Source organism: Corythoichthys intestinalis, chromosome 11 (assembly GCF_030265065.1).
Source record: "Corythoichthys intestinalis isolate RoL2023-P3 chromosome 11, ASM3026506v1, whole genome shotgun sequence".
Taxonomy (NCBI): domain Eukaryota; kingdom Metazoa; phylum Chordata; class Actinopteri; order Syngnathiformes; family Syngnathidae; genus Corythoichthys; species Corythoichthys intestinalis.
In genome coordinates this window covers 58,577,957-58,604,373 of record NC_080405.1, presented here as the reverse complement: position 1 = coordinate 58,604,373, position 26,417 = coordinate 58,577,957, and the positions used below count along the sequence as shown (strand labels likewise).

The 26,417-nt window shown below is 42.0% G+C and overlaps 2 protein-coding genes across 4 annotated transcripts in view; one reads left to right on the top strand and one right to left on the bottom strand.

Moving 5' to 3' along the window:
• Positions 1-1,961: 1,961 nt before the first annotated feature.
• On the top strand, positions 1,962-26,367 carry LOC130924511 (protocadherin-1-like). Its single transcript, XM_057851141.1, has 2 exons — positions 1,962-3,680; positions 26,125-26,367. Exons 1-2 carry the CDS (start codon positions 2,874-2,876, stop codon positions 26,143-26,145), a joined length of 828 nt encoding a protein of 275 aa, XP_057707124.1. The 5' UTR covers positions 1,962-2,873; the 3' UTR covers positions 26,146-26,367.
• si:rp71-46j2.7 (uncharacterized) overlaps positions 11,556-26,417 on the bottom strand; it is a 45,655-nt gene continuing 30,793 nt past the window's right edge. For 2 of the 3 annotated variants that reach the window (XM_057851137.1, XM_057851140.1), the window contains 6 exons: positions 17,930-18,285; positions 15,091-15,236; positions 14,293-14,356; positions 14,042-14,214; positions 12,144-12,232; positions 11,556-12,078 (listed from right to left, as the gene is read on the bottom strand). In XM_057851137.1, coding sequence (XP_057707120.1) covers positions 11,983-12,078; positions 12,144-12,232; positions 14,042-14,214; positions 14,293-14,356; positions 15,091-15,236; positions 17,930-18,285 — 924 coding nt within the window. In that variant the 3' untranslated portion in view covers positions 11,556-11,982. The remainder of the gene's footprint in view (positions 12,079-12,143; positions 12,233-14,041; positions 14,215-14,292; positions 14,357-15,090; positions 15,237-17,929; positions 18,286-26,417) is intronic. The other variant, XM_057851138.1, reaches the window with a different exon arrangement.

Genomic DNA, 26,417 nt, shown 5'->3' with positions numbered 1-26,417 from the left:
CAATAGCTAATGTAGTGGCAAAATTATTTAAAATATTATACTCACTAAGTAAATATATTTTGGATTTTTTGCTTGGTTTTTGATGCCCCCCCCCCCCATATTTGTACATTTCAAGCAGAGTCGATGTGTCAAAAAAAGGGCATATTTTTGATATCACCTCCTAAAAGCTGATTCTGAAATATTTAATAAAAATATCCGTCCATCCATCCATAGTGTAAAAAAAATGACATTAATACAATAATAAAAGAATAAAATTAATACAATGAAATCTGTAAATGATCAAATTAGAAATAATAAATAGGAGGGAAAAAATGAATATTAGCAATAATGATATCATTTTCAGCTTACGTTAAAACACACTAACGGATGATTTTTTTGGCAAAATAATTTTAAGATATTTTTCTGGAGCTTGTTTTTGATGACCGTAATATTCATATATTTCCAGCATGGTCAATTTATTTGAAAAAAATAAAATACTAATAATATTGCCTCTAAATGCTGAAACAAAAACATCAAAAATAATGTAACTAAATAAAAATTACAATAAAATAAACATTTGACCCCCCCCAAACTGATAAGATAATCAAAGTGAGTAAATGAAATCCTGTAAACATAATGGCACCCGTTTGGAGTTACGGTACGTTTGTGCCGAAGAATCCAGTCGCTCCGGTCTTGCTGGTCGCTACCGTGCGGTCGAGTGAATAAAGTTTGCCACTATTTACATGCTCAATGCACGTTACTGTGCTACTACACTATGACCCCCTTCCCCACTTCCAGTCTTTCACCGCCGTTGGCCACGATAGACGTCCGATCTGTTTGGACTTTGAAGGTTTTGCAGCCACTGTCAATAGCAGCTAATGAGCTCACTGCTGATCTTGTAACCTCAAGTCACCAAATGTACATTTTTTTTTTTTTTTTAGAAAATGTTTCAAATTAGTATTGTTAAAGGTGCTATTACCATATTTGTCCTTAAAACTCCATGGCCTAAAATTGGTCAGTATTTTGGTATTTTGATATATGCTCGTACTCTGAAAAGACCAAACAGGAAGTACTTGCAGTAATAAATAGTTGCTTTCCTTCCGATTATAGAAACCAGTATTTCATTACAATAAACACATTAAAAAAATAAAATGCGCACTAAAACTGTCGTTAACATCCTGAAAATGGAAAAGCACCTTTATGTTTCATTGTGTGTGAACTGGTTGTGCTGGACGCTCAGATTACATTTTTTCTGCGAGGTTCACACGCCCTTAGCTGACACGCTTACGTTTTTATACGCACTCCGTGTGTCCCAAGTTTAAAAATAAAAGACTTTGAATGTTGGGGTGGACAAAAACAGCAAGAATATGTGATCAGCAGTTCATAGTTCATCATTTAAAATTTGGTATTAAGGTCATTCTCACCAAAAATGAATTATTTGGTGTTTTTAAAACAATATGTTGCTGCAAGCTCTGTTCGTTTGCAATTTTTTGGGGTTACTGTATTTTTTTCCCAACTTGTTTGAAACCCAAAACCTCAAGAACCTGCGTCCTAAAAAAAGCAAATACAGTGATCCCTCGTTTTTTGCCGTTTTTTTTCTTTAGGGTGTTTTCACTGTATTTATTCAGATTAAACAGCATTGGAAATAGAGACATTGAAAAAAAAAAAAAAAAAAAAAAAAAAAAAGGAAATAGAGACATTGAACATGTTTTTTCCCTTTATTCCCCCAAAGTATGATAAAAATATATACAAAAACGAACAAAAAAAAACTTGTATATTTAATAAATTATTTTTAAGCACTGCAAATATAATAATTGTGATATGACATATATATGTGTGTGTGTGTGTGTGTGTGTGTGTGTAAGAAAATAATGATTTGTACATGCGTACATGCTTATATCTTAACATTTAAAAAAAAAAAAATTTAATGGAAAAAAAAACGTGATGGACTGAGTGTCCAAACTTTGACGCACAAAGTAGTGAGGGATCACTGTATTTATTTTTGCCTTGAAATTTCACTTAGTTAAACCTGCTGTTGGGGGCTGCTGAAACATACCTAGCTCCCTCTCATTTCCGCGTAATTATTTATGACATGCATTTTTTAACGCAAAAGAGCGTTTCATCTTTTCGCACTTCCATAGGTTGACGCGCTTTGTCACAAATGGCTCGACTCTGAAATGAAAGTAAACTGTAAGTAAACTGAAAAATAGGCGATCCCACCCAAATTTTCCGTCATACCATCCCTAAGGTATTAGCTCTTTTTTTACGTCTTAAACATGCATGGAGAAATCCTTTGCTGGCGGCTGTAAGCTGTATGGCTCAGTGTCAGTGCGTCAGCTGTGCTACGCGATGGCTGGGCGAGGTGAAACGCCTGAACTTTTTCCCCCATCGAAGAAAACGAAATCGCTGGTACGGGAATACTTCGACTACAGAAAAGTTACACACGTCCGTGCCTTGGAGGAGGAGGGCCAACCGACATGTGAAACTTATTTGCGGAGGGTGGCTGCTACGGTGGCAATACCTCCAATATGATTTTGCATTGATACAAAATTAAAGGTTAGTAAACACTGTCATGAACGCTTCCCACTAGCTACGAGAGTTAAGTCCAGAGTGTAATGCTTACGATGAGCGGCTTAGCGAACGTACGTCCGGTAAACATTTCAAAATAAAAGTACGTCATGTTCAACATGTAAATAACTTCATAAATCATGAATCTCACATACACCGCTAAGAAAAGCTTTTAATTCAAAGCGTCGTCATATTTAGTAGAATGGGCATCACAAACATACATTCAGAGAGACTGGTGAGATTCGGAACTGAATACAAAATAAAGGTTTGCGGTTGCCAAAATGTCCACTCTGTAAGCGTCTTGCTCTCCGCTGTTTTCCAGTGCGATGGCGGCATTGAGGCGACACTTCCTACTGTGCCTGGCGGCGGCGCTACTGCGGCGGGGCACCGCCTTCCCCTCAGACGTCCTCTACCGCGTCCCCGAGGAGCAGCCTCCCAGCAAGCTGGTTGGCAGTCTGGCGGCGGACCTTGGCCTCCCGGACAGCGGGCACCTGTACAAGCTGCAGGTGGGCTCGCCCTATCTGCGCGTGGACGGAAAGACGGGCGACACCTACACCACCGAGATCCCCATCGACCGCGAGACCCTCAGGGACTGCCGCGACATTTTCGAGGACAAGTGCTACCTAGAGTTCGAGGTATCCATCACCGATATGGTGAAAGGCAACGGTTCGGGGCCGCGCCAGATCGAGGGCCGCGTCGAGGTCCTGGACATCAACGACAATACGCCTCAGTTCTCCTCGCCCATCCTCACGCTTTCCATCCCGGAAAACATCCACGTGGGCGCCCTCTTCTCCATCCCCGTGGCCAGCGACCGCGACGCCGGCAACAACGGCGTGGCCGAGTACTCCCTGAGCACGGGGCCCGAAGCCGAGCGGCTCTTCGGACTGCGGGTGGCGCTGGACACGGATGAGAAGCTGCCCCAGTTGGTGGTGATGGGGAACCTGGACCGCGAGAAGAAGGACTCCTACGATCTGAATATCAGCGTGGTGGACGGCGGGCGCCCGGCCAGGGCTGGCGGCGCCCTGCTCAGGGTGGTGGTCACCGACCAGAACGACAATGCTCCAAAGTTCGAAAGGAGTCACTACGAGGCCGAGCTGGCGGAGAACAGCCCGCCGGGACACTCCGTGCTTCAGGTTAGCCCGATGCAAGCGACAGTCTCGTAAAGCACCCGGATGGTAGGTTGTGACAAAATATCCAAATGGTGATATATCGTGATTCTTTGCATCCCAAAAGGTTATCCATACGCTTACGCCAGAAATCAAGATATCGTTCTAAAAAGGTGTACATGTTTCAAAAAAACAAATAGGAACCAACAAGTCCCCATTCTATATCAGCAGCTTTGAACTACATTCGATTATATTTAGTGTCATTAAAGTTTTTGAAATTGCTCCAGTTATCCCATAATTTCCCTTCTGTCTTCTTTCAACATGTGAAAGTTTTAAAACTGTTTCATTATTTAAAGATAGCTCCAAGTCAAGATTTTGTCGATTTAGTAGTATTTAAGATCAACAGTTACTTAGGTTCGCTCGGAAGGTTCGCTACAGCAGAGCTCTCCTGAGAAGTCCACTGCTTTAAGAAGGCGGCTGTTTACAAACGCGGGCAAGTCTATCATTTCGCATTCAGTTCTCTATACATGTGATATCTACCGTAGCATTATTTGGGCAAACTTTGTAGCAACTGGGCATTGTTTAAAGCGACTGTGGGCGTTTTTTTATCTAGCGGCATGTGGATGTTTACTCTCAATCACATTGTTACGTCCCAAGGACGGCTCGCGAAGGGTGTAACATAAAACAAGCCACACAAGTTTCCAAGTGGACACAAATTTTATTCACAATAATCAAACCCGCAATGAATATATACAAAATGCGGAAGAAGCGCGGCTTCAGGGTAAGCCCAGGCCAAAACAACAAACAAAAGGAAACGACCACTAAACCCCACCCGCGAACCAAACCCTGATCGTAAAAAGGAAATAAAGACAGCCACTACCCTAGCTTCCTACTCGAAACAAAACAGGAGAAAACGGGTTGAACAGAAATGGCAGCTTACCCTTACTGCTTCAGTGCTCTTATTTACAGTGGTGAACAAAAATCATCCAATAACGAATAAACACAAAAGACCTCACCGAAAAAGCGGGAGTGTATCAAACTAGCGATCAAAGCACACGAGAGTGAATGGCGAGCAAACAGCTGGCGAGGAGGACCGCGGCACGAATGCTGTCAAATGTGACCTCCCACAGCGTTGAGGGCGGCAGGTTTATGAAGCTTGGCACCTTTTCGATGCGGCCGATCAGCGGCGTGGACATCCTTTGTCCGTCCGGCATCGATCGGCTTACGACACAGTGGGAGGGGAGGCAGCCAGCTGGCGGAGGTGACGATCAGCTGACTGGAGGCTTCTCAAAATAAAACAACAGTTAAACGGCCAGGGCCGTCCCACAGGTCCTCATTGCGTCCTGAAAAATGTGCTGTGTTTTAGTTCCGCTTTACTTAGCATATTTAAATGATCGGAATAAGGGGAGAACGCCGCGGTCGCCTGCGCGGTGGCCGGGGACGTCCCCTTCCGGCTGCAACCTTTGAGCGAGTCCGGCAACGACCGTGAAAGGAAGTACTTCCTGCAGACCGCCGCTCCGCTGGATTACGAGCAAATCAAGGGTTACAGGATCGACATCGTGGCGGTGGATTCCGGCGACCCCGCTTTGTCCGGCGCCAACTCTCTGAAAGTGCAAGTCACTGACGTGAACGACAACGCGCCCGGCTTCTCGCCGGCCGTGCTGGTGGTGGACTTCGCCTAGGGGAACGGACAGGGCGATACGGTAGTACAGGTGGCGGCGACCGACGCCGACAGCAGCAGCAACGCCGAGCTGGTCTACGGCATCGTGGAGCGCTCGGCCGCGGCGCTGTTTGAAATCGACGCCGTCGGCGGCGAGATACGGGTCAAGAACCCGCTGGACCGCGAAGAGACGGACCGTTACGAGTTCCGCGTGACGGCGGTCGACAAAGGCGTGCCGAGCAAAACCGGCACAAACAAAAAGAGTTTGACGAGGTGCCTTCAAGGTCCACAATTATTATTCTCTGAAAAGATGTTTTCTGTTTTTCCATGCCTTGAGAACGTCCTCTGCCGACACGCGTTCCGGCGCCACTTTTGGCCTCGTCCCAGCCAATTGTGCTTCTATAAACTTTTCAATTAAGTAAAGGCGCTAGCGGAGGTGAAATATGCCGCCCGCCGCCGCTCTTGGGATTTCATTCGCTCACCTTAACAGGATTCATTAAAGGACTGCTGCTTTCAAGGTCAATGACGGGGAAAAAAAGATTTATGATAATTGGCTTGAAAAGGCAACTCTAGCAAAGTCAGATATGAAAAGCAACAGAAAAAGATGAAACGTTGAAACGCGACACCCTTCGACTCTTTAGCTGCCGTTGGCCTCGACAGACGTCCGATCCATTTGTGGAAACTGGGAAAGCAGGCGCCGACCGACTCATCAGCAACTCTCTTCGTAGACATTGTACATAGGGTTGCTCAGCGGGAGAAGTAGTCGTTCCTCGTTTCGATTCTCCGCCCCGGTAAACTCGTCTAAGTGCCCTCAAGCGAGATACTGATTCCCACGTTTCTGCTGTCAGGATTGTCAAAGCTGTCCTCAAAGGGCCGCAGTGGGTGCTGGGTTTGGTTCCAACCAAACGAGGTGAATACCTTTTCACCAATCTGGTGTTTTACGAATGTAATCACTTGATGCGTGTTTTAGCAGAAACATGATTGGTTGACCGGTCATTGTTGGATCTGTTGGAACAATGAACAGGACCCTTTGTGGAATCGTTTTGCATCCCTGTTATAGCAGGAAACGCTTTGATGGCCTTAAAGTTGGAAAGACACTATACAAGTTTAACTTCATTTACCTAAAAATGATCCAAATCCTTTTTTTCAAGCCTAACAGTAAACATTCTTTTTTTTAAATTGATTTTAACGTCCTAGCCATTTTTTAACAAAGGGGAAAGAAGTAAATATCTCCTTGACTTATAAAAAATGAATATATTTCAAATTAAAAATGAAGCCAAAAAAATTGGAAAAACATTGTTTTTTTTTATAATGAATGATTGGCCACTTTTTAAAATCATGGATTTCCTTGTTTCGTAGAAAGTATAAAAGCATTCCTGTTAGGTTTTGTGTTTGTTTTCTCCTAGTGTGACTTGTCCCTGTGATTGCCCATTGCTTTCACCTGTGTGTGTTCTCCCAGTGTATCCTGCAATCTGCATCCACCTGTGTTGCCCAGCTGTTCCTCGTCTCGTTACCCCTTGTCTGCGTGTGTGTATATAAAGACCCAGTTTCTTGTCACTCCTTGTTGCGTCATTGTCAATGTACTGGTCCACGTTCATGCCTGTGTTCCCCCCCAGTTCCTCGTGTTACTTACTCGCCCTGCTTTGAAAGTAAGTTTTGTTTGAACCTTGCCTTTTGATCCCTAGTCCTTTTGTTTGTACTTTGTGCTTTTGTTAGTTATAATTAAAACCATTTTTTGAGTTCTCTGCCACCTGCCTTGCATTATTGTTTCACTGCACAACCTGCCTGCCCACGCATTCCCTGACAATTCCAATTTGTTAAAGAGGACCATTCCAGGAGCTAAAAAGTCAAATGTACAGTATTTATTGCCCTAAAGAACTCATATTTTCATTTATTTGTTGTTAAATAAAACAAATGGTCTTTCTCAAAATAATAATGCTGTTACTACAGGATGTTGGGAAACGTGTATTATTTAATACAACACGTTTATTTGTAGATAGGTAGCTTTTGATACGGTTTGTCGGAAGAATGTGATGTCACACGCCGTTGCCGATACGCCAAGTGCCCGTAAAACGAGCAAATAGTTAGGGATGGGCATAGTTTGAAATTGAACGATTCCGATTCCGTTTCCACCTTTCGATTCCGTTTCCGAACGATTCCCGATTCATATTCTTTTAAGAGGCAGGGTCCAAAAAATTGCATCGTTTATATTAAACTCTTAACTTATTGACGTTTTTTGAAATTAAATGAACTTCTCATAGGGCCAATTATAACTTGTATATAAATATCAGTCTTTAAACTCGAGCAATTTTTTTCCGCTCGGCAGTCAAGGCATTGAAACAAGGAATCGAAATTTAAAAATTCCAATGATTCCGGGAGCATCAGTGTTAGAACCGGTTCGATGCCCAACCCTACAAATAATACTGTCTACTACCAAATAAAATCCTTTCAACACTCAGCACAAAATCCCTAATAATTGTAAACAACAAATGAAGACCAAAATGCGTCCAATTAGAATCCAAGTCACTTGAGTCACATTGAACGGTCGGATGTCGCCGTCACAAAACAAAGGAAGTACGGGCAAGGGCTTTAAAACAGCACTAGGCGAGTGGAGTACAACACAAAAGAGGCGATTTTAAACATAGATGACATACCATTTTCAGTGTACTTTCTCGTTGAAATGTTCTTATTTCTGTTTCTCTCGCGCTTTTTCAGGGGGCACACTTGGTGGATGAGTACCTCGCTCGTTCATTTGCTGTCACTCGTCTCAGCAGCGCCACTCGCAGGCGGGCAGGCTAAATGCAACAAACATTGGGTTCATCTCGGGCCGCAAAACACTTGATTGTTTATGTATGATGTAGAGTAGCTTTTGTAAAATAATAAAAAAAAAAAAAAAAAAAAATATATATATATATATATATATATATATATATATATATGATAAACGGATAGCAACTATTACTTTTCCTGGATTTTTTTGGTGGCCAAATTAAAAAGAAAAAAAAGAACAATTCCCCCTTTTTAACTAATTCATTGCCCCAATAGGTAAACTATATGTATAGTAATCACAGTATGCATTGTGGTAGTTACCCAAATAAGATTTCTATAGAAAATACCCATTAATCGCCATGGGAATGAAGGCCATAGTACCTTTTCTCGTATGCACCGTCTAACTCTTTGCATTATTCTAACACACTTAATATAATCAAACAGGGAATAGTATCGTTTCTCGTATTTACTTGGCTGTTTAACTGTGGAATAGCCTACCCCCTGAAATTTGCACCATTACCAATCTAGGCCTTTTTAAATCTGGGTTAAAAACGCACTTTTTTGGACTCCATTTTTCCTGGTTTTATTTCTTAAGGGTTTTAATGTTTTCGGATTGTATCTGTTTTATCGTTTTATTTGCTGTTTTGACTCGTGATACGTTGTAATGAACCATGTTTGTCTTTGTTTTAAAGCACTTTGAGGGCCTTTCAGGTTTTTGTAAAGGGCTATAGAAATAAATTTGATTGATGGATTGACTGTTTGTACACACCCATTATAAAATAAATAGCACTTATACCATAGTTTAAGGAAAACAAGCACCACGGAAGCCCAACTTGTGCGTCATGAGCAAGACTGACGCTGACAAGCCCACGTCTGCACCACCAACTCTCGCGATCAGTTCTCCCGGACAGTCCGGAACAAATGGCGGGACGCCCTGTCCCAACACAAGGAACGCCGGAGAACGCCCTATAGCCAACGGATAACACGACTGATAAGACTCCAAGAGTCCCTTTGACACTGAGGTGGCAAAATCCACAACCCTCGTTGCCCTGACAACAGTAACTCCCGAATCCCCCTGTCCAATTCACAAACAGACAATAATCCTAAACAACGCCCAATCACACCCTTCTTCTGCCCACAGCCCACCCCACGAGAGCCTTCAAAAGATTGAATGTTTAACTAATCGCTGTCATATCTTTTTTGGGAACCTTTTGTTGACTTGTGATATGGTGACCTTGGATCCTCACCTGGGTCCCTCTTTGCTGTATGATCGCTGTCGACCTGAATACATTTTTCAACTTGTGCCTCGAAGCCTTTTTTCAGCTTTCAAAATGGAGTTGGTACAAAGACTAAGGTGAAGGCCCGGGGTTTGGCCTTTTGGCCGGCTAGTTGGAATTTGTTTGGGCTCATGAATTATGAGTGACTTTGTTTTGAGACTCATTCATTCATTTTCCATGCCGCTTTTCCTCACGAGGGTCGCGGAGGTGCTGGAGCCTATCCCAGCTAACTACGGGCAGTAGGCAGGGGACACCCTGAACTGGTTGCCAGCCAATCGCAGGGCACAAGGAGATTCACGCACACACTCATACCTAGGGACAATTTAGAGTGTTCAATCTGCCTACCATGCATACCATTTTGGGATGTGGGAGGAAACCCACGCAGGCACGGGGAGAACATGCAAACTCCACACAGGAAGGCCGAAGCCCGTGATTGAACCCTTGATCTCAGATCTGTGAGGCAGACGTGCTAACCACTCAGCCACCGTGCCGCCTTGTTTTGAGACTCTCCTTTCCAAATAGCGGTTGTATTATTGTTCCACTTTTTCTTCCGGATAGGGTTTGCCTATGGGTCTCGATTTACAGGGTGCGCATTTGAGATTCTGGCACCCACGGAATTAGTTGGATCCTCCTGAAAATGAGTATGACTGTTGAAGAGGCTTACGAGATCCTAACTTATCAAAATGGTGAGTTTTGATTCACGGGTCTGACCTAGGCGGGGTACTACAGTCACTCAATTTTTTTGGCAAAATGCCAAATTCAGTAAATGACTAATAACTTGCTGATACAAGGTGCAAGCTTTTTCATATCTGGAATGCATGTGAGGTATCCAAGCCTGAACATGACTGCATTGAAGCATTACCCATTAGGCCTGGCGCCCCCTAGCTGGAATAGGAAACGCCCTTTTTATTTATTTATTTATTTTTAAAAAGAAGAAAGGTTCCTCCTCCTCGAGGAAAAAAAAAATCAATTGACCTCAAACCTGCATCAGGGGAGCCTTAAGACATGTGTTCAGGTGTCTGATGAAAAACACAGTTTTTGTTAAAGGGGCGAGGTCCAAACAGGAAAGTGAAAAGACCCTTGGCATTTCGTCTCACAACAAATTTTGAACAATCATAACTTGGCAGATATACCACATATCTGCGCCAAACTTCCCGTGCTTGTTGAGAGTCATACCCTGAAGGGTTCTGTAGGGGTCATTTGCGTCACCTCTGTAGCGCCAACTAGTGGCAGCAGAATTTGAAGCCTTGACAAGCTTGAAAACCCACATAAATTTGCATACATGCAGCTTGGTGTAAGTTTCGATAATTTTGCAACTTTGCAAAAAAACGTCACAAATAGCTCAGTGGCGCCCCCTTGAATTTTTCAAAAAGGCCTTTCCTACTTGTTTTTTTCAATGTAGAAACATGAAATTTTGGGAGTCGATACGTTGTGCAAAACTGCTCCAAAAGGTCTCTTGCACCCATATTCCAAACAACAGGAAATCAGGTATTTTGGACTGAATGTGAAATTTGTATCCATTTACAACAGGGGTGCTTAAGTCCAGTCCTCGAGAGCCCCTATCCATATTTCTCCCTCCTCCAATACACCTGACTCAATCAGGATCATTATCAGGCTCCTGCAGAGCTTGCTGATGAGCCGATCATTTGATTCAGGTGTGTTGAAGGAGGGAGACATGGAAAACAAGCTGGATAGGGGCTCTCGAGGACCGGACTTGGGCACCCCTGATTTACACATTTGAGACCTTGGCGTCTTAGGAGTTAGTTGAATCCTCCTCAAAATTGGTGAGACTGTTCATGAGACATATGAGATCTTAAGTACTCTAAATGGGGATTTTTCATACACGGGCCTGACCTGGGTGGGGTGCCAAATTCTGCCATTTTTTTTTGGCAAAACACCAAATTCAGGAAATGACATAACTCCCTGACACAACGGTCAATCTTTTTCATATCTGGCATGTATGTGAGGTATCCCAGCCTGAACACAACTGGATTGAAATATTACCTTTTTTATGAGACTGGCTCCTCCTGGAAGGGACTAAATCAATTGACCTCAAACCTGTTTCAGAGGAGCCTTAACACTTATGTTCAGGTTCCTGATGAAAAATGTTAAGGTTTCGTTGAAGCAAAGGGAAGTCAAAATGACAAATGAAAAACACCAAATCATAACGCTGCAATTAAAAAGCAGACTTTTATTAAAAACAACATTGACATAAAATGGACAGTTTTCTGCGTACGGGATGACAATCAGGATACAAAAATACTCTGACGTGTGGAAAAAGTGGCACCAAAAGATAAGTGACAGGAATGAAACCAGTAGAACAATCGTCGTGTCACAATAACAATCCCGCAAAGATTCAAATCTATACATTCCGTGTTTAACTCATTCACCGCCCTAATGGCGATATACGTCCAATCCAATTCCGCTCCTGGAAATCGGATTGGACGTCTATCGCCGCCGTGGGTAGCCAATGAGTTCAATTGAGGTAAAAAAAAAACATCTTTTAAAAGTGCTGACTGTCACTGAAGTATTTTAAGGCATTTCAAGGTGTTTAATAAATAATGACATCATATATCTTTTTTTTTGTTGTTGTAAAAAGCAGCAATAAAAAGACTTTCACAGATCAGATGAGGTTGCTGACGTTGTGCAGGGCAGCCGCACTCCGACTGAGGGAATGCTCATGGGGGAATAATTCCCGGAGGAGGAATGACAGGAGCATCTAAAAGAAGAAAAGTTGAGGAAAATTTCTTTTCAAGTCGTAAGAGTAGACGATTGGTTACTTACATAAACCAGGGTTTTGTTTTTCTCCGCATCCTGGAAGAGGTTAAAAACGTTCTCCATGTCTGTCTTCTTGAGGACCAGGTAGTGGGAATCTACCAGCAAAGAAAATATAGCCAGTGATGCATATTTAACGTTTTACTTTAGGAAGAATATTGCGTCCACTAGGATGGATTGAAAAAGTTTTCACGTCATCCATATCCAAAATAGGATAAATATCTTAAATTCCATTTTTGAACAAATCGCAGAATTTTTTGATGAATTCTATTTTACCCTGAGCCATTCCACCTTTTAATGGGATAAATTGCACATTTTGAGAACTTCTACATGATGATAAAGTGTAGACATCCTAACACAAATTCCATATTTTAACAATATAGTGCATATTTTGACACGGTAAATTTTAACATTCTGTGACTTCCATTCTAATGTGATTTCCAAATTATACATTTTGCTTTTTGATGTGATAAATTGGAAATAATTGTTTAATGTAAATTTAGCCATTGTGGGGTTAAAAATATATATTAAAAAAGTACTCAAATGTTTATTCATTTTAACAAACATTTATTAAAAACAAAATGGGGAATAATTAAATAACAAGAAACGGCAATTTCTGGAGAAATTACTCTGGGCTTTGCTGTTTGGAAAAGCAGATCTTAGCCCCAGATTGGTTTGGGGACATTTCGGGGACAATATCAGGTCACTTCCCCTGGTCATATCAGGTCATTTGGGGACATTTGGGGGGGGGGGGGGGGGGGGGGTGTTGGTCTTGGTCATGTCTGGTTATTTGGTCCCAATCATATCAGGTCATGGGGGTGGGGGGGGCTGGTCATATCAGGTAATTTGGGGGGGCGTGTCCTGGTCATATAATTTGGGGACATCTGGGGGACACGTCCTATTGATATCTGGTCATTTGCTGTTGATTTGGGCACATGTTTTCCCCCCCATTGAAAATGAATGGGAAATTTGGACGTCCATTGCCGTCAATGGCATTGACTTACATCACCGTCAATGGAATCGAAGTACATTGGCATCAACAGAATCGACAAACATGGCCGTCAATGGCATTAAACAAAGTAAATGCCATTGGAAATGAATGGGAATTTGGGACGTCCATGGCCGTCAATGGCATCGACTTCCATATGTGTCAATGGAATAGAGGACACTGGGTGACACGTCCTAATGATATTGGGTCATTTCTTGTTGATTTGGGGACATTTTTTTTTTTTTTTGCCATTGAAAATGAATGGGAAATTTGGACGTCCATGGCCGTCAATGGCATGGACTGCCATATGCGTCGATAGAATCCAAGTACATTGGCATCAATAGATTTGACATACATAGCCGACAATGGCATCAATGCAATGTAAATTCCATTGGAAGTGAATTTGCACGTCCATGGCCCATTACAAATGAATGGGTAAGTTTTTGGCAAATTTTCGGGGAACTGTATAGCGCATTTATCTGCATGGTTATCATGCCCAAAGCGCTTTACATTACACTTCACAGTCCCGGATTTTTTTTATGTCCAAGTTATGTTTGTTTGGCCAAAAATTGTAGAACAGGTAAAAAAAACAAAAAAAAAAAACAGAAAATCGGTGTTAACGGGGGAACGAAAAAGTTTTCGGGGTTGTTCGAAAAAGTCCCTGCGTCGCGATACTTGCACGGTCTTATTATATTTAACTTTTCCGTGTTATTGGGGCCATATTTCAGTTTTCAATAAATTAAATTTTGTATTGTATATTCACTAAAAGTTATAAAAATCAAACGGATTGGACATTTAGTGCCATCCATGGCAATGAGTTCAAAGAGGACGTCATGACTTGTGCATTTGTCAAAATCAAGTAAGTGACAGAATAATGGCTAAGAATGTCCATTTTGAAGGTGCGGTGGGCGGCGCGTACATCGAGAGCCGATGAGGTGGAGCGCTCGCTCGCGGGTCTCGCTCTTGTCGTCGTCCGTGCGAGGCGGCCGCGCCGCGGGGGTCTGCGGCCACGCTTTGTCGCACAGGCTTTGAATGTACGCCGCCATCTGCGCCTCGCTCGGGTTCATTTTGTTCAAGAAGGAGTTGACTTTCCTGTGCGGAGCGGTGCGACAGCAGCGTTAATGGAAGAGACTTGATGCCGGCGGGGGAAAAAAATAAAATCACACTCACTTTTTCAAAATGGGCATGACGGGTTTCAAAATGGCATCAAATATGTTAATCAGAATGGAGTTTCCTAGAAAGAGAAGAATCCGCCAAAAGTAAATATTCTCAGAAATATTTAGAATGAGTCAAATTTTACTTGAAATTGGAAAAAAAACAGCTAATATTTTTTCAAGGCACGATATGGAATGTCTAATGTAAAATCCTTTGCATGCTCCCTTTCTCTACCAATTAAGGCCGCAACAAGTGATCGATGAATAAATTGGTTGCATACTAATTTGATCGATTTCTGCCCTGTTTGGGTCCTTGCTTGTGTCTAATGTGAGGCTGCTCCTGCATGCCCATGATTAAAGCAAGAGAGAGAGAGTTCACTGCTACACTCGGGTTGCTGAATCAATGATATTACAAAGTGTTGAGAGTGAGATCGTCTTTTGTGTTGTTAGATCTAGTCTGCCTCCGTCAGAGGTGAGTATATGAAGCCAGTTGTAGTGTTTGTATTCTTTGTTGATGAGACGTTACTACTTAGCTAGTAACCGATGATGCTAATTAGTGCCTTAAATGTCCATTTTTATTGTGTTTGGAGAAGCAAATTAGAACTTGAGTTATTGGTAGATAGTAACGTTCTCTCATGACTTTTCTATAAAAGAAACCACACAAATAATTCAAATTATTACAAAATATATATATATTTTATCATTCTAAACGGAGGGGACGTTAATAGCCATTGCCGTCAGCCAACATAAACACCGACCGCTCCCTGTATCATTACGGCCGGCGGTAGAAAATTCCCCCTTTCCTCGGACCGACCTGATATTTCCTTGAGAAGATCGAAAATAGCTTTGGTGGCTTCCAGCTGCTCCCACGTGCCTTGACTCCTCGCGCACGTGGCCTCTCCCCCTTTGGACTTGCCGGTCCCGCAAGACAAGCGGGGGCTGGGCTTCTCCTTCTTGGCCCTTTAAAACAGCAACACAGTCATAGGGAGTGAGTCGGCTCATTTTGGAGCTTTTTCATAAATATGACATTTTTCCGCGACGGATATTTGAACGTCATTTTGGAAGTGTCATTGATCGACCGGAGAACAAAATCATTGATATTTCTAGTATGTTTTTAAGTCAAACTTTTCTTGGCATTAGCCTGCCTATTCGCAATATCGAATCATTAAAAAGAAGAGTACGATTCAGAAGGACGAGCACCCGATCTTCCGGAGGGCGTCACGGCGCACTAGGGAAACGTGTCCAAGGTCCAGTCCGTCTTGCTTTTGTTCATACATGACTAATTGTATTCAGCTTCGAGGATGAAAGAGTACCTTTTCTCGTATTTACCGATCGACTCTTGTATTACTCTAACACACCTAATATAATCAATCAGGGAATAGTATCATTTCTCATATTTACTGTTTGTATTACTCTAAGTCAGTGCTTCTCAATTATTTTCTGTTACGCCCCCCCTAGGAAGACGTAAATGTTTCGCGCCCCCCCCCCAAACTCTCTGCCGCCACTGTAACTAGTATCATTTGTCTATAAAATTACTATTATAAATATGCATCTGCCTAACACTGTCCTTTTTTTCTAATAAAGAAAAAAAGTAACATAGATCAACTTATGATAAAGTATAACTTTATTAAGATTGTTTTGTTTGTAACAGAGAAGACTTGATGCGCATCAATTTGCCTGAATTTAAAAAAAAAAGTCACATCCAAACTGTAAAAATACACTCAAGGTACATTTTTGACCATTTGATACAGAAAAATAAAATGTAATAAAATCAGTAAATAATAACAAATTCAAATTGATTAGAAACATTCACTCATGAGGACAATATGGCAAAAAATTTGACCGAAAAACAAAACTGAATAAAAGAAAAAAAGAGCGTCTTTGGACAGAAGGACAGTTTTTATTTTTGCTGCTCACTGGTTTACTGATATAACACTGACAAAGCAGGACGATTGTTGGCAATATTCGGCACGTTTTCGCTGAAAAACAATCAAGCGGCTTATCAATGAGATTGGGGTCTAATGTCTTTAAGTGGCGTCTTAATTGATTTGGCTTCCGGCTGTCCGCAATAATTATTTTTAGACACAGTAAACAGTGGTCTTTCCTCATCATCCACTGTATTAAAAGTCAAAGCTATAAGGCAAACGGCACGAAAAAAGCGCATTCTCGGCGGCCGAGGCAGAACCGTAGGTGAGGCGGTCGTCGTGACGATCCCAAGCCGAAAATGGCACTTCTCGGGCGGAGACGTGAGAACCGGAGAAGACAGTGGGGTGCTGCGTGAGCGAGGCCGGTCGAAAAACGGCCTACAAAAACGGCGGCGGGACACTGTTCTTCATATCTGTTTTCTGCTCTTGTTTAGTTCAAAAATACTGCGCGCACTCTGAAAATGAGAGCGCCACTGCCACCCACTCAGTGGATGTGCAAGTACACTTTATTCCAGCAAGGCAAAAAAAAAAAAAAAAAAAAAAAAAAGCATGTTCCCCGAGGTCATATGCGCTCCCCTTGGCATCGCTCTGCACCCCACGCGCCCCACTATTTGAGAAGTACTGCTCTAAGTCTAACACACCCAACATAAAATAAATAGCACTTACACCATAGTTTAAGGAAAACAAGCAGAATATAGGGCATAAGAGATACATGACACCTTCTTATCACGGAAGCTCAATGTGTGCGTCATGCAACAGACTGAGCAAGATTGACGCTGACAAGCCCACGTCTGCACCACCAACTCTCGCAATCGGTTCTCCCGGACAGTCCGGAACAAACGCAGCTCAAGGAACACCGGAGAACACCCGACCGATATCCAACTGATAACATGACTGACAAGACTCCAAGAGCCCCTTTGACGCTGAGGTGGCAAAATCCACCACTCTCGCTGCCCTGACAACAGTAATACCCGAATCCACCTGTCCAATCCACAAACAGACAATAATCTTAAACAACTCCCCAACACACCCTTCTTCCTGCCCACGGCCCGCCCCGCGAGAGCCTTCAAAAGACAATGTTCAACTAAGCATTGCCATTCTTCTCAGGAACCTTTTGTTGACGTGTGATAGGGTGACCTTGCCTCCCCGCCTGAGTCTGTTTCGCCTTGCCGTTTGATCGCTGTTGACTTAAATAAATGGTGTTTCAAACAAAGCCTTTTTTCAGCTTTCAAAATGGTGTCAGTACAAGGGGTTAAGACTAAGCTGAACGTGCAGATTTTGGCCTTTTGGCCGGCATGTCGGGGTCCCGCCATCCCGGGTCGTTGGAGATGCGCCAGCCTGGGTCCGGCGGTTCGGCTGGCGCAATTCCGGCAGTCTAAAAGGTCAAATTCCTTCAAGGATTATTGCTTTCCTTTTGCTCTTGAATTGTGTGTTGTCATCTCATGATCATTAAAGAGCATGAAAAGAGAAAATTGACTTTTTTTTTCTTGTTCAGAGGTCCAATTTGAATTTGACCATCCCCTCTCAATGACCACTATATCAGTCACTTCATTCGGACGTCTATTGTTGTCAAAGGTCACGAGTGGGTTTTGATGCTAGTGTTAGCCTTAAGGTAGTGGACAGCCAGCGATCTCTGTATTGAAAAACTGTTCCATATTTATTGCTTCTCTAAAGTCATCGATCTGGACGCACCACCGTTAATCACGGCTAACCAAAGGGTTCGCTCACCTGGCGGCGAAATTCAACCAAGACGGTCCGTTGGCGGGGTCCTCCGGCGCGTCCTCCGATTCGTCGTCGCTGCGGTTTTTGACGGAGGCCAGCGACTCCTGCGATCTGGATCGACTCAAACCCTTGAGGATCATTTTAAAGTGCGTTAAAGGATTGTCGGAATCCTCCGATTTTTCCAGACTTCCGCTCAGAGAGCTAAAAGACGAGCGCCGCTCCGCTTCTGCGTCGCAGGAGGATATGACAATGGTGGGCAGCAAAATGCCGCCGGGGGCGGCGCTCGTCTCAGCGGAGCCGCCGACAGAGTTCTCCGAAGTTTCCGCCGTTTCTTTCGAGGGTTCCGTCGGCGGGGTTGAGTTCTGGAAAACAGACGCGTCGTTTCGTTAGGTAAAAAACATTTCAACTATTTTACTCCGCATTCATAATTAAGTTGCAGTTCTTAAACTTCACTAGTTGTAAGAGATTGGCCTGTCGGGATAACAAATATTAGTAGGCTCTCATAAATAAATGCCAATAGTCGATATTACTGTCCTTTTTTTTTTTTTTTTTTTTTTAACCAATTCAACCAGTTATTCTTAAATAAAAGTCATTTTAATGTTATTCCTAATGTAGAATCGGAAGTACACTGCTGGCAAAAGTATTGGCACCCCTGCAATTCTGTCAGATAATGCTCAATTTCTCCCAGAAAATGATTGCAATTACAAATGATTTGGTTGTAATATCTTCATTTATTTTGCTTGCAATGAAAAAACAAAAGAAAATGGAAAAAATTAAATCATCAAAATTGGACCAAAGTATTGGCACCATTTGAAAAATCATGTGATGCTTTTCTAATTTGTGTAATTAACAGCACCTGTTACTTACCTGTGGCACATAACAGGTAGTGGCAATAACTGAATCACACTTGCAGCCAGTTAAATTGGATTAAAGTTGACTCAACCTCTGTCCTGTGTGTACCACATTGAGCATGGAGAAAAGAAAGAAGACCAAAGAACTGTCAAGCGACTCGAGAAGCAAAATTGTGAGGAAGCGTGGACGATCTCAAGGCTACAAGTCCATCTCAAAAGACCTGAATGTTCTCGTGTATACCGTGCGCAGTGTCATCAATAAGTGTAAAACCCACGGCACTGTGGCTAACCTCCCTAGATGGGGACGGAAAAGAAAAATTGACGGGAGATTTCAACAAAAGATTGGTGGACGGTGGATAAAGAAGCTCGACTAACATCCAAACAAGTTCAAGCTGTCCCGCGGTCCAAGGGTACAACAGTGTCAATCCGTACTATCCGTCGGCGTCTGAATGAAAAGGTACTCTATGGTTGGATACCCAAAAAGACCCAACTTCTGACCCAGAGACATAAAAAGCCAGGCTGGAGTTTGCCAAAACTTACCTTTGAAAGCCAAAAAAGTTTTGGAGGAATGTTCTCTGATCAGATGAGACAAATGTAGAGCTTTTTGGGAAAAAGCATCAACATAGAGTTAACAGGAAAAAAACAGGCCTTCATAGAAAAGAACATAGTACCCATGGTCAAACATGGCGGAGGTTCCCTGATGTTTTGGGGTTGCTTTGCTGCCTCTGGCACTGGCCTGCTTGATCGTGTGCATGACATTATGAAGTTTGAAGACTACCAACAAATTTTGCAGGGCCCAGAGTGAAAAGCTGGGTCATGGGTCTTCCAGCAGGACAATGACCCTAACGCACTAGAAAATGGTTTGAGAGAAAGCACTGGAGACTTCTAAAGTGAGTCTAGACTTGAATCCCATAGGACACCTGTGGGAAGATCCGAAAATGGCACCCTTCGAATCTCAAAGACCTGGAGCAGTTGTCCAAAGAAGGATGGTCTAAAATTCCAACATAACATTGTCAGAATCTTATTGATGGAAACCGGACGCGGTTATTCGCAGCTATTATGTCTAAAGGTTGTACTGTCAAGTATTAGGCTGAAGGTGCCAATATTTTTGTTCAACCCATTTTTGGAGTTTTCTGTAAAATGATGATTTATTATTTTTTTCCCCATTGTCTTTTTTCATTGCAAGCAAAATAAATGAAGATATTACTACCACAGCATTTGTAATTGCAAACATTTTGTGGGAGAAATGGAGCATAATCTGACAGAACTGCAGGGGTGCTAATACTTTTGCCCAGCAGTGTATGTGAGATTAACTCCAGAAATCTTTATTTACATGTTGAACATGATATACTTTTATCTTTCAAATGTTCACTGGAAGTACGTTGGCTAAGCTGCTAACCGTAAGCGTTACACTCCGTGTATTACACCAAAAAAAAAAAAACAACAAGTGAGAAACGAGGTGATGAAATTTTGGGTAATGATGTAAAAGCTTACAGAGCCAATTTGAACTTGTTTGCGTTCCAAAATGAAGAAAGAAACTGGCATTATGTTAGTAATATAAAATGGAAAAGGTGATTCCATTTTGGGGTCGTGAGGTCACAAGGCTAAATTGAATTGGATGTTAGCGTTCAGGATAACTCGAGAAGGAAGCAAGGGACTGGCAAACTTGTAGCATATGTTTGTGATATGAAACAGGAAGAGGCCTTTCCATTTTGGGGTCACGGGGCAAAATGTCATTTGGCTGCTTAGGCTTAAGTCTGTACTCCTCTAGCATCAATTGTTTAATGTTTGTTTTCGGTCCCCCCGGAAAATGGGACTTATGTTTTTTTTTAGCGATGCACGATAATACATTTTTCAACAGATATCGATAACCGATGATTTCCTGTCCCTTCCACCCGATAACCGATAATGTCCCGCCGATAATTCTATTCAAATATGTATGTAAAATTTTAAAGTATACAAAGATCAAATGTTACTGTGCAAAAATGTAATTTAGTGCCATTTTTTTCCGCATCAAATGTGAACAAGTACTAAATTCCAACATCTAAACAATGGCAATGACATTGTGTAATGGTAAGCTTTTGGCAACAAGTACTTGGAGAGTAAACAACCAAGTTGCACTAAAATGCCTTTCAAAGTAAGCCATTCCTAACATATATCACATTACTACACTGCAAAAATACCTCCTTAAAACTAGCAGAATTGGACAAAATTGTTGATTGCGCACATTAGGAGGCTAAATCAAGTATATAATTATCGGATTGCATTATCGGTTGAATTTTGTTTTATCTGCATTATCTGTGTGACGTCATAATTGCCATTATCGGCCGATAATTATCGGTCACCGATATTACCGTGCATCTCTAGTTTTTTTCCTTTTCCATTTTTAGGCTGGTGCGAGTTATATTCAAGTGTGACTTAAAAATACAGTAAGTCATTTTAAGGGTGTTACACCTTATATTCAGTTCACGTTCACGCAAAATATGAATGAGTTGATGTTCTTGAACTTTTTCAACCCAACGCACGGAAGAGGGCGGTCCGAGTTTCCCAAACTTTATTCTATAGAAAAAAAAAAAAGTACCCATTATTTTGTATTTGAGTTCCCTTCGGGTACATCATTTCTATTACAACTTATCCTTGTGCAAAATTGATCTGAAAACAAAATATCGTTCTGCATTTATATGAGGATGACTGCACCCAATCAAACTATTATCTACCGTATATTCCAAGATGAGAAAATGAAAGCAATTTTACTTAAGCAGTGGAGTGCAGTTTTCCCGCACTAAATATGCAAACGGAGTGCGTATCCCTTAAGGAGCAGACTAAATATGACAGCTTATTTGCTTGTTTTTCTGCACTGCATTTCCTTCAGGCGCCGAGAGGTCTCACAGGGACAAGACGCCAATTGTGGGGGGGGGGGGGGGGGGGAATACCGACCGTGCACGAGCGCCTCTTTAGAGGACTTTGACGGGCGCTTACTCCGCAACAAATTGAACAGTCACTTACAATAGGCGCTGCCGGGAGACAATGCAAATCGGCAACACTCTGGCATAATGAATGACGGTACAAGAGCTGCATTAAAAATCTGGCCTTTGCAAAGATAACACGGTGCCACTTTTTGAATGCTTCTCAATGGAAGTCTCTTTAGGTCCCAGCTGTTCGAAGGTTTCACCCAAGTTTTCAAGAAAAGAAAGCAAATGAATGTACCGTATTTTTCAGTAAAGGATATTCATACTTTGTCATGACCTTTCTCCTGCTAGCAGAGTTTGTTAAAACACTAAGGGTATTTTAAGGCCAAAGAACGCGCTGTGTGATGCTTGGATTCGTTACAGGAGGACAAGTTAAGCATCGACAAGAGTGACAGGGAAGCAAGGTAAAGTGGATTATACATGAGCTTTTTTGTTAAATGTGGCCACTTATTTTTGGGCTTCCGAACACGCCGTTGTTTGGCTGCATGATAGCGTTCGGCGTCCAATCTATTTGAAGCGGGAGGGCTAGCAACACTGCCACCCTCCCACTTCAATTATCATATCCAAAGATCTTAACATCTCTGAGATTACAGTGAATGACGTTTCTCTTTCTGATCATTACTGCATTCTGTTTAAAATGACCACCCCTGTCCATCCTCTGAAAAGGCAAGCAGAGGTGATTAAGAAGCGTTACATAAATGATAACACTTGTGCGTTATTCACTCAGGCCTATGCATCACCATTAACCCTTACAACAGCTCCGGTTGACAAACTTGTAAAAGGTTTCAGTATCAGCATGATGACCGTTATTGACACTATGACCCCAGTTAAGACAAAAACTTTGTCAAGAAAAAGGAGGTCACCCTGGAGAAATACCACACTAGCATTAAAACAAAAGCAAGATTGCAGACGAGCTGAGCGCAGGTGGCGAAAAAACAAATTCCAGGTTTTTTATGATATCTATAAAGAGGGTCTTCGCTAATACAAGCAGCAACTGAAAAATGCAAGACAGTCATATTTTTCAGAGATTAGTAGAAACATCAATAATACCCGCACAATATTTTCTGTCGTTGACAAACTGACAAGCATCAGTACCTCAGGAATTGGTATCGTAGGTGTCCTGTAATGATTTCGCAGCATTCTTTACACACAAAGTACAAAAGATTATAGGCATGAAAATGGGTCAGGGGTTAAAAAGGTGAGAAGGGTGTGGAGGACATATGTTCTGGCGTTCTGCCAAAATGTCCCACATTGGCAAAACATCCTACATGAGGCGAATTTGACACCCAAAGTACTACCGTGCGCTCTCAACTTGTTTTGTTTAGATGCATACAGGCAGAACGTCCTAAAAAATGCCTTAAGAAAAGACTCAAACGTAGTTATATCAAATAAGGACAGTTTGAATAGGCTACGTGACTAATGTGGTCAACTGCTTCCACAAGCTACCACAAAAATACACAATGGTTAAAAGTATGAGAGGGTAATACATGCAAAAAGTATCCTTGAGGCAGTGAATAGGTAATAAAAAACTCAATAAAAAGAAAAACAGTGAGCACTCGCCGCTTTTAACCGATGTGCGCGTGCGTGCGAATGTTTGTGCAAGCGCGCTGAGCATTGCGTAGACGTTTCGCCGCGTAGCGAGGAATTGCCGAACACCGGTACACTGAACAACCCAACAAAATATTGAGCTCTGTCGACACACACTGTCTTTCAGTAATCTACAGGAGGCACCACAGACACACATATAACTTGTGCTGGCAATGTTTTATTTAGAAATAAAGTTTACTTTCAAGCTTAAACAAGTTAGGTGTTCAACACTGTACACGAATGTCGCACTGAAAAAAAAGGCGCTACATGTCCCTGAAATACCAATTATAGCGATATTAGAAAGAAGCTTGCATCTCTTCTTTTATATTACCGTTAAATACCCAAGCTTGACGCTAACTTAATGGGAGCTATTCTTTCACCGGAGATTTGGCTAGCTCTGGCAGTGTTCGACACAAGCTGCAACGACAGTAACATTGTTGTACCGCAAAATATGAAAAGAATTAAAACCATTACTCACCAAATTCAATATGCTGGCAAATGCATGCATTTAAAAAAAATATTGAGAGTGATACCTCTCCTAGTCCAGCGAATGTGAATTTGTGCTTAGGGCAAGATCATCTGTCACAATTAGCGATCTTTGATGCTATCCTTTTTTTCCCCCACTTCAAACTTGTTTCTCACTCAGCGGCTGGGATTATAACCTCAACGAAGTTGCTCTCCCAGCTAAACCTAGGCTAACATTCGTCTTTGTAAGTTTTTAGTTAGTTTGTATATTGAAATTGAAAGGAAAATGTGTGTTTTGTTTTTGGCGAACTTTTTCATGGTGCTAATCTGTTGACGCTCCTCACACAAGGAAAAATACTTTTGTACAACGTTTTAAATGTATTCATTTTGTACATTTCAGTTACAACGATTTGAGAGCTCAATAAATTGAAGAAAAGTACGCCTTGTGTTTCGAGTATTTGTTTTTGGGTTCGCTGGAATAGCGTCACTGACCCACACAGCAACAAACGAGAAGGGGTGAGCGCTGCCGCGCCGAGCCACTTCTGGCTGGATTTTTGACACATGAAAAATGGCGAATTCCGCACTACGGGATGACGGGATTTTTTCGGGAAACCGCGACGTTTTCATACCATGGGAAACCAGTAACCGGCACATGCCTGCTCCTGACTACCCCCCTCCGCCAGCCCTCTCTTAAAAATTTCCTCCTCGGATCTATACAATTCACGTAGGTCACCCTTTTTGACTTCAAAACGGCGAATTTCGCCGAAAGGTGATTTTCATGCCTAGATCAGACAGACTGTGTGCAACTCCAGATTAACAATTGTTGCACTAAATGCCTCACAATCTTAAACAGTTTACCCTCTTGGAGTGTGCCACTTTAACAGAAATTGTGTCAAACCTTGACATTCTTCCTTCAAACTTTTTCAAAACTGTTTTTGCATAGCCCAGGACATACGTCAGATTATAAATACTTCTCTCCAAACAGCAGGGTTCCCGCAGACTTTAAAAACTGCAGTAATAAAACCTCTTCTTAAAAAAAATACTAATCTAGATGCTTCAACCTCTAGTAACTATAGGCCAATATCAAATCTGACAGTCCTGGGGAAAATTATCGAGAGGGTTGTGTTCAACAGATCCAGGTTTTTATGTATGTTGTGATCAACCGTGTCAAATGCGGCACTGAGATCCAATAGAAGCAGAACAGATTATTTGGCCGCATCGGTATTCCGACGACTATCATTTCGCTAAGCACGGTCTCGGTGCTGTGTTGTGGCCAAAATCCAGACTGAAATGAGTTAAAAAGATTTTTTTGTATCTACTCAGCAGATTGGAACAGTGGGTAGGGCTCACTGACACTGTTCTTCAGTGGTTCACATCTTATTTACACAATAGGGATTTCTTTGCGTCAATCGGAAACCGTCAGTCAGAGAGAACCAAATTCACGTGTCGGGTCCCTAAAGGATCCATTTTTATTTAACATCTATATGCTTCCCCTAGCTCAGATCATGGAACAGTATGACATCTCCTATCACACCTATGCAGATGACACACAACTGTACACATGATTATAGTCCCTTAGTCTCCCTGAGTAAATGCATTCATCAAATCAATGAATGAGTTTTCTCCAGCTAATGTGGCGAAAACAAAAGTGATCATTTTTGGGCCGAAAAAGGAAAGGTCAAAGATAAGCACACACCTTAGCACAATGTCACTTACAGCGACAAATGAAGTCAGAAACCTTGGCGTTATTATTGACTCAGACCTACAATTTGATAGCCATCTAAAGTCCGTCACTAAATCTGCTTATTACCACCTACAAAATATGGCCAGAATTAAAACTTTTCAGTAGATTGGACTATGCAACGGTATATTTACACATCTTGATTAAAAAAAAAAAAAAAAATCAGTTAGGAAGCTGCAGCTAGTACAGAATGCTGCTGCCAGAGTCCTTACAAATACAAGGAAATTGGACCACATTACACCGGTATTGAAATTGTTACACTGGCTTTGAGGGAGTCAAAAAAATACCACTGCTTGTCTACAAAACACTTAATGGCCTTGGACCAAAATACATGCTTGATTTGTTGGATCCCTACGAAACATCTAGACCCCTAAGGTCATCTGGAACCGGTCTCCTATATGTTCCAAGAACAAGAATCAAGCAGGGTGAGGCAGCATTTAGTTATCATGCTCCTCACCTATGGAACAAATTAGACGAAGTGTGCTCAAACTGTTAGCTCCTTTAAATCAGGGCTAAAAACGCTTTTGTTTATCACAGCATATCCGTAACTGTCTACATATTTCAAACTATTTGCTTTTTTGTTCCAAGAACAAGAATCAAGCAGGGTGAGGCAGGATTCAGTCACCTCTGGAACAAGTTACCTGAAGGTCTGAAGTATGCTCAAACTGTTAGCTCCTTTAAATCAGGGCTAAAATCGCTTTTGTCTAGCACTGCCTATCCATAACTCAATCTATTTGCTTTCTATTCCTCTTGTGCTTATCTCCATTGCTAAATTCAATTATTAGCAGTAGTTGTATTTCTGTTTTTTCATTTTTTTGATTCTATTCGTGATTAAATGCAATTTTTATGTATAATTTTATTTCCTATTTCAATTGTTTTTA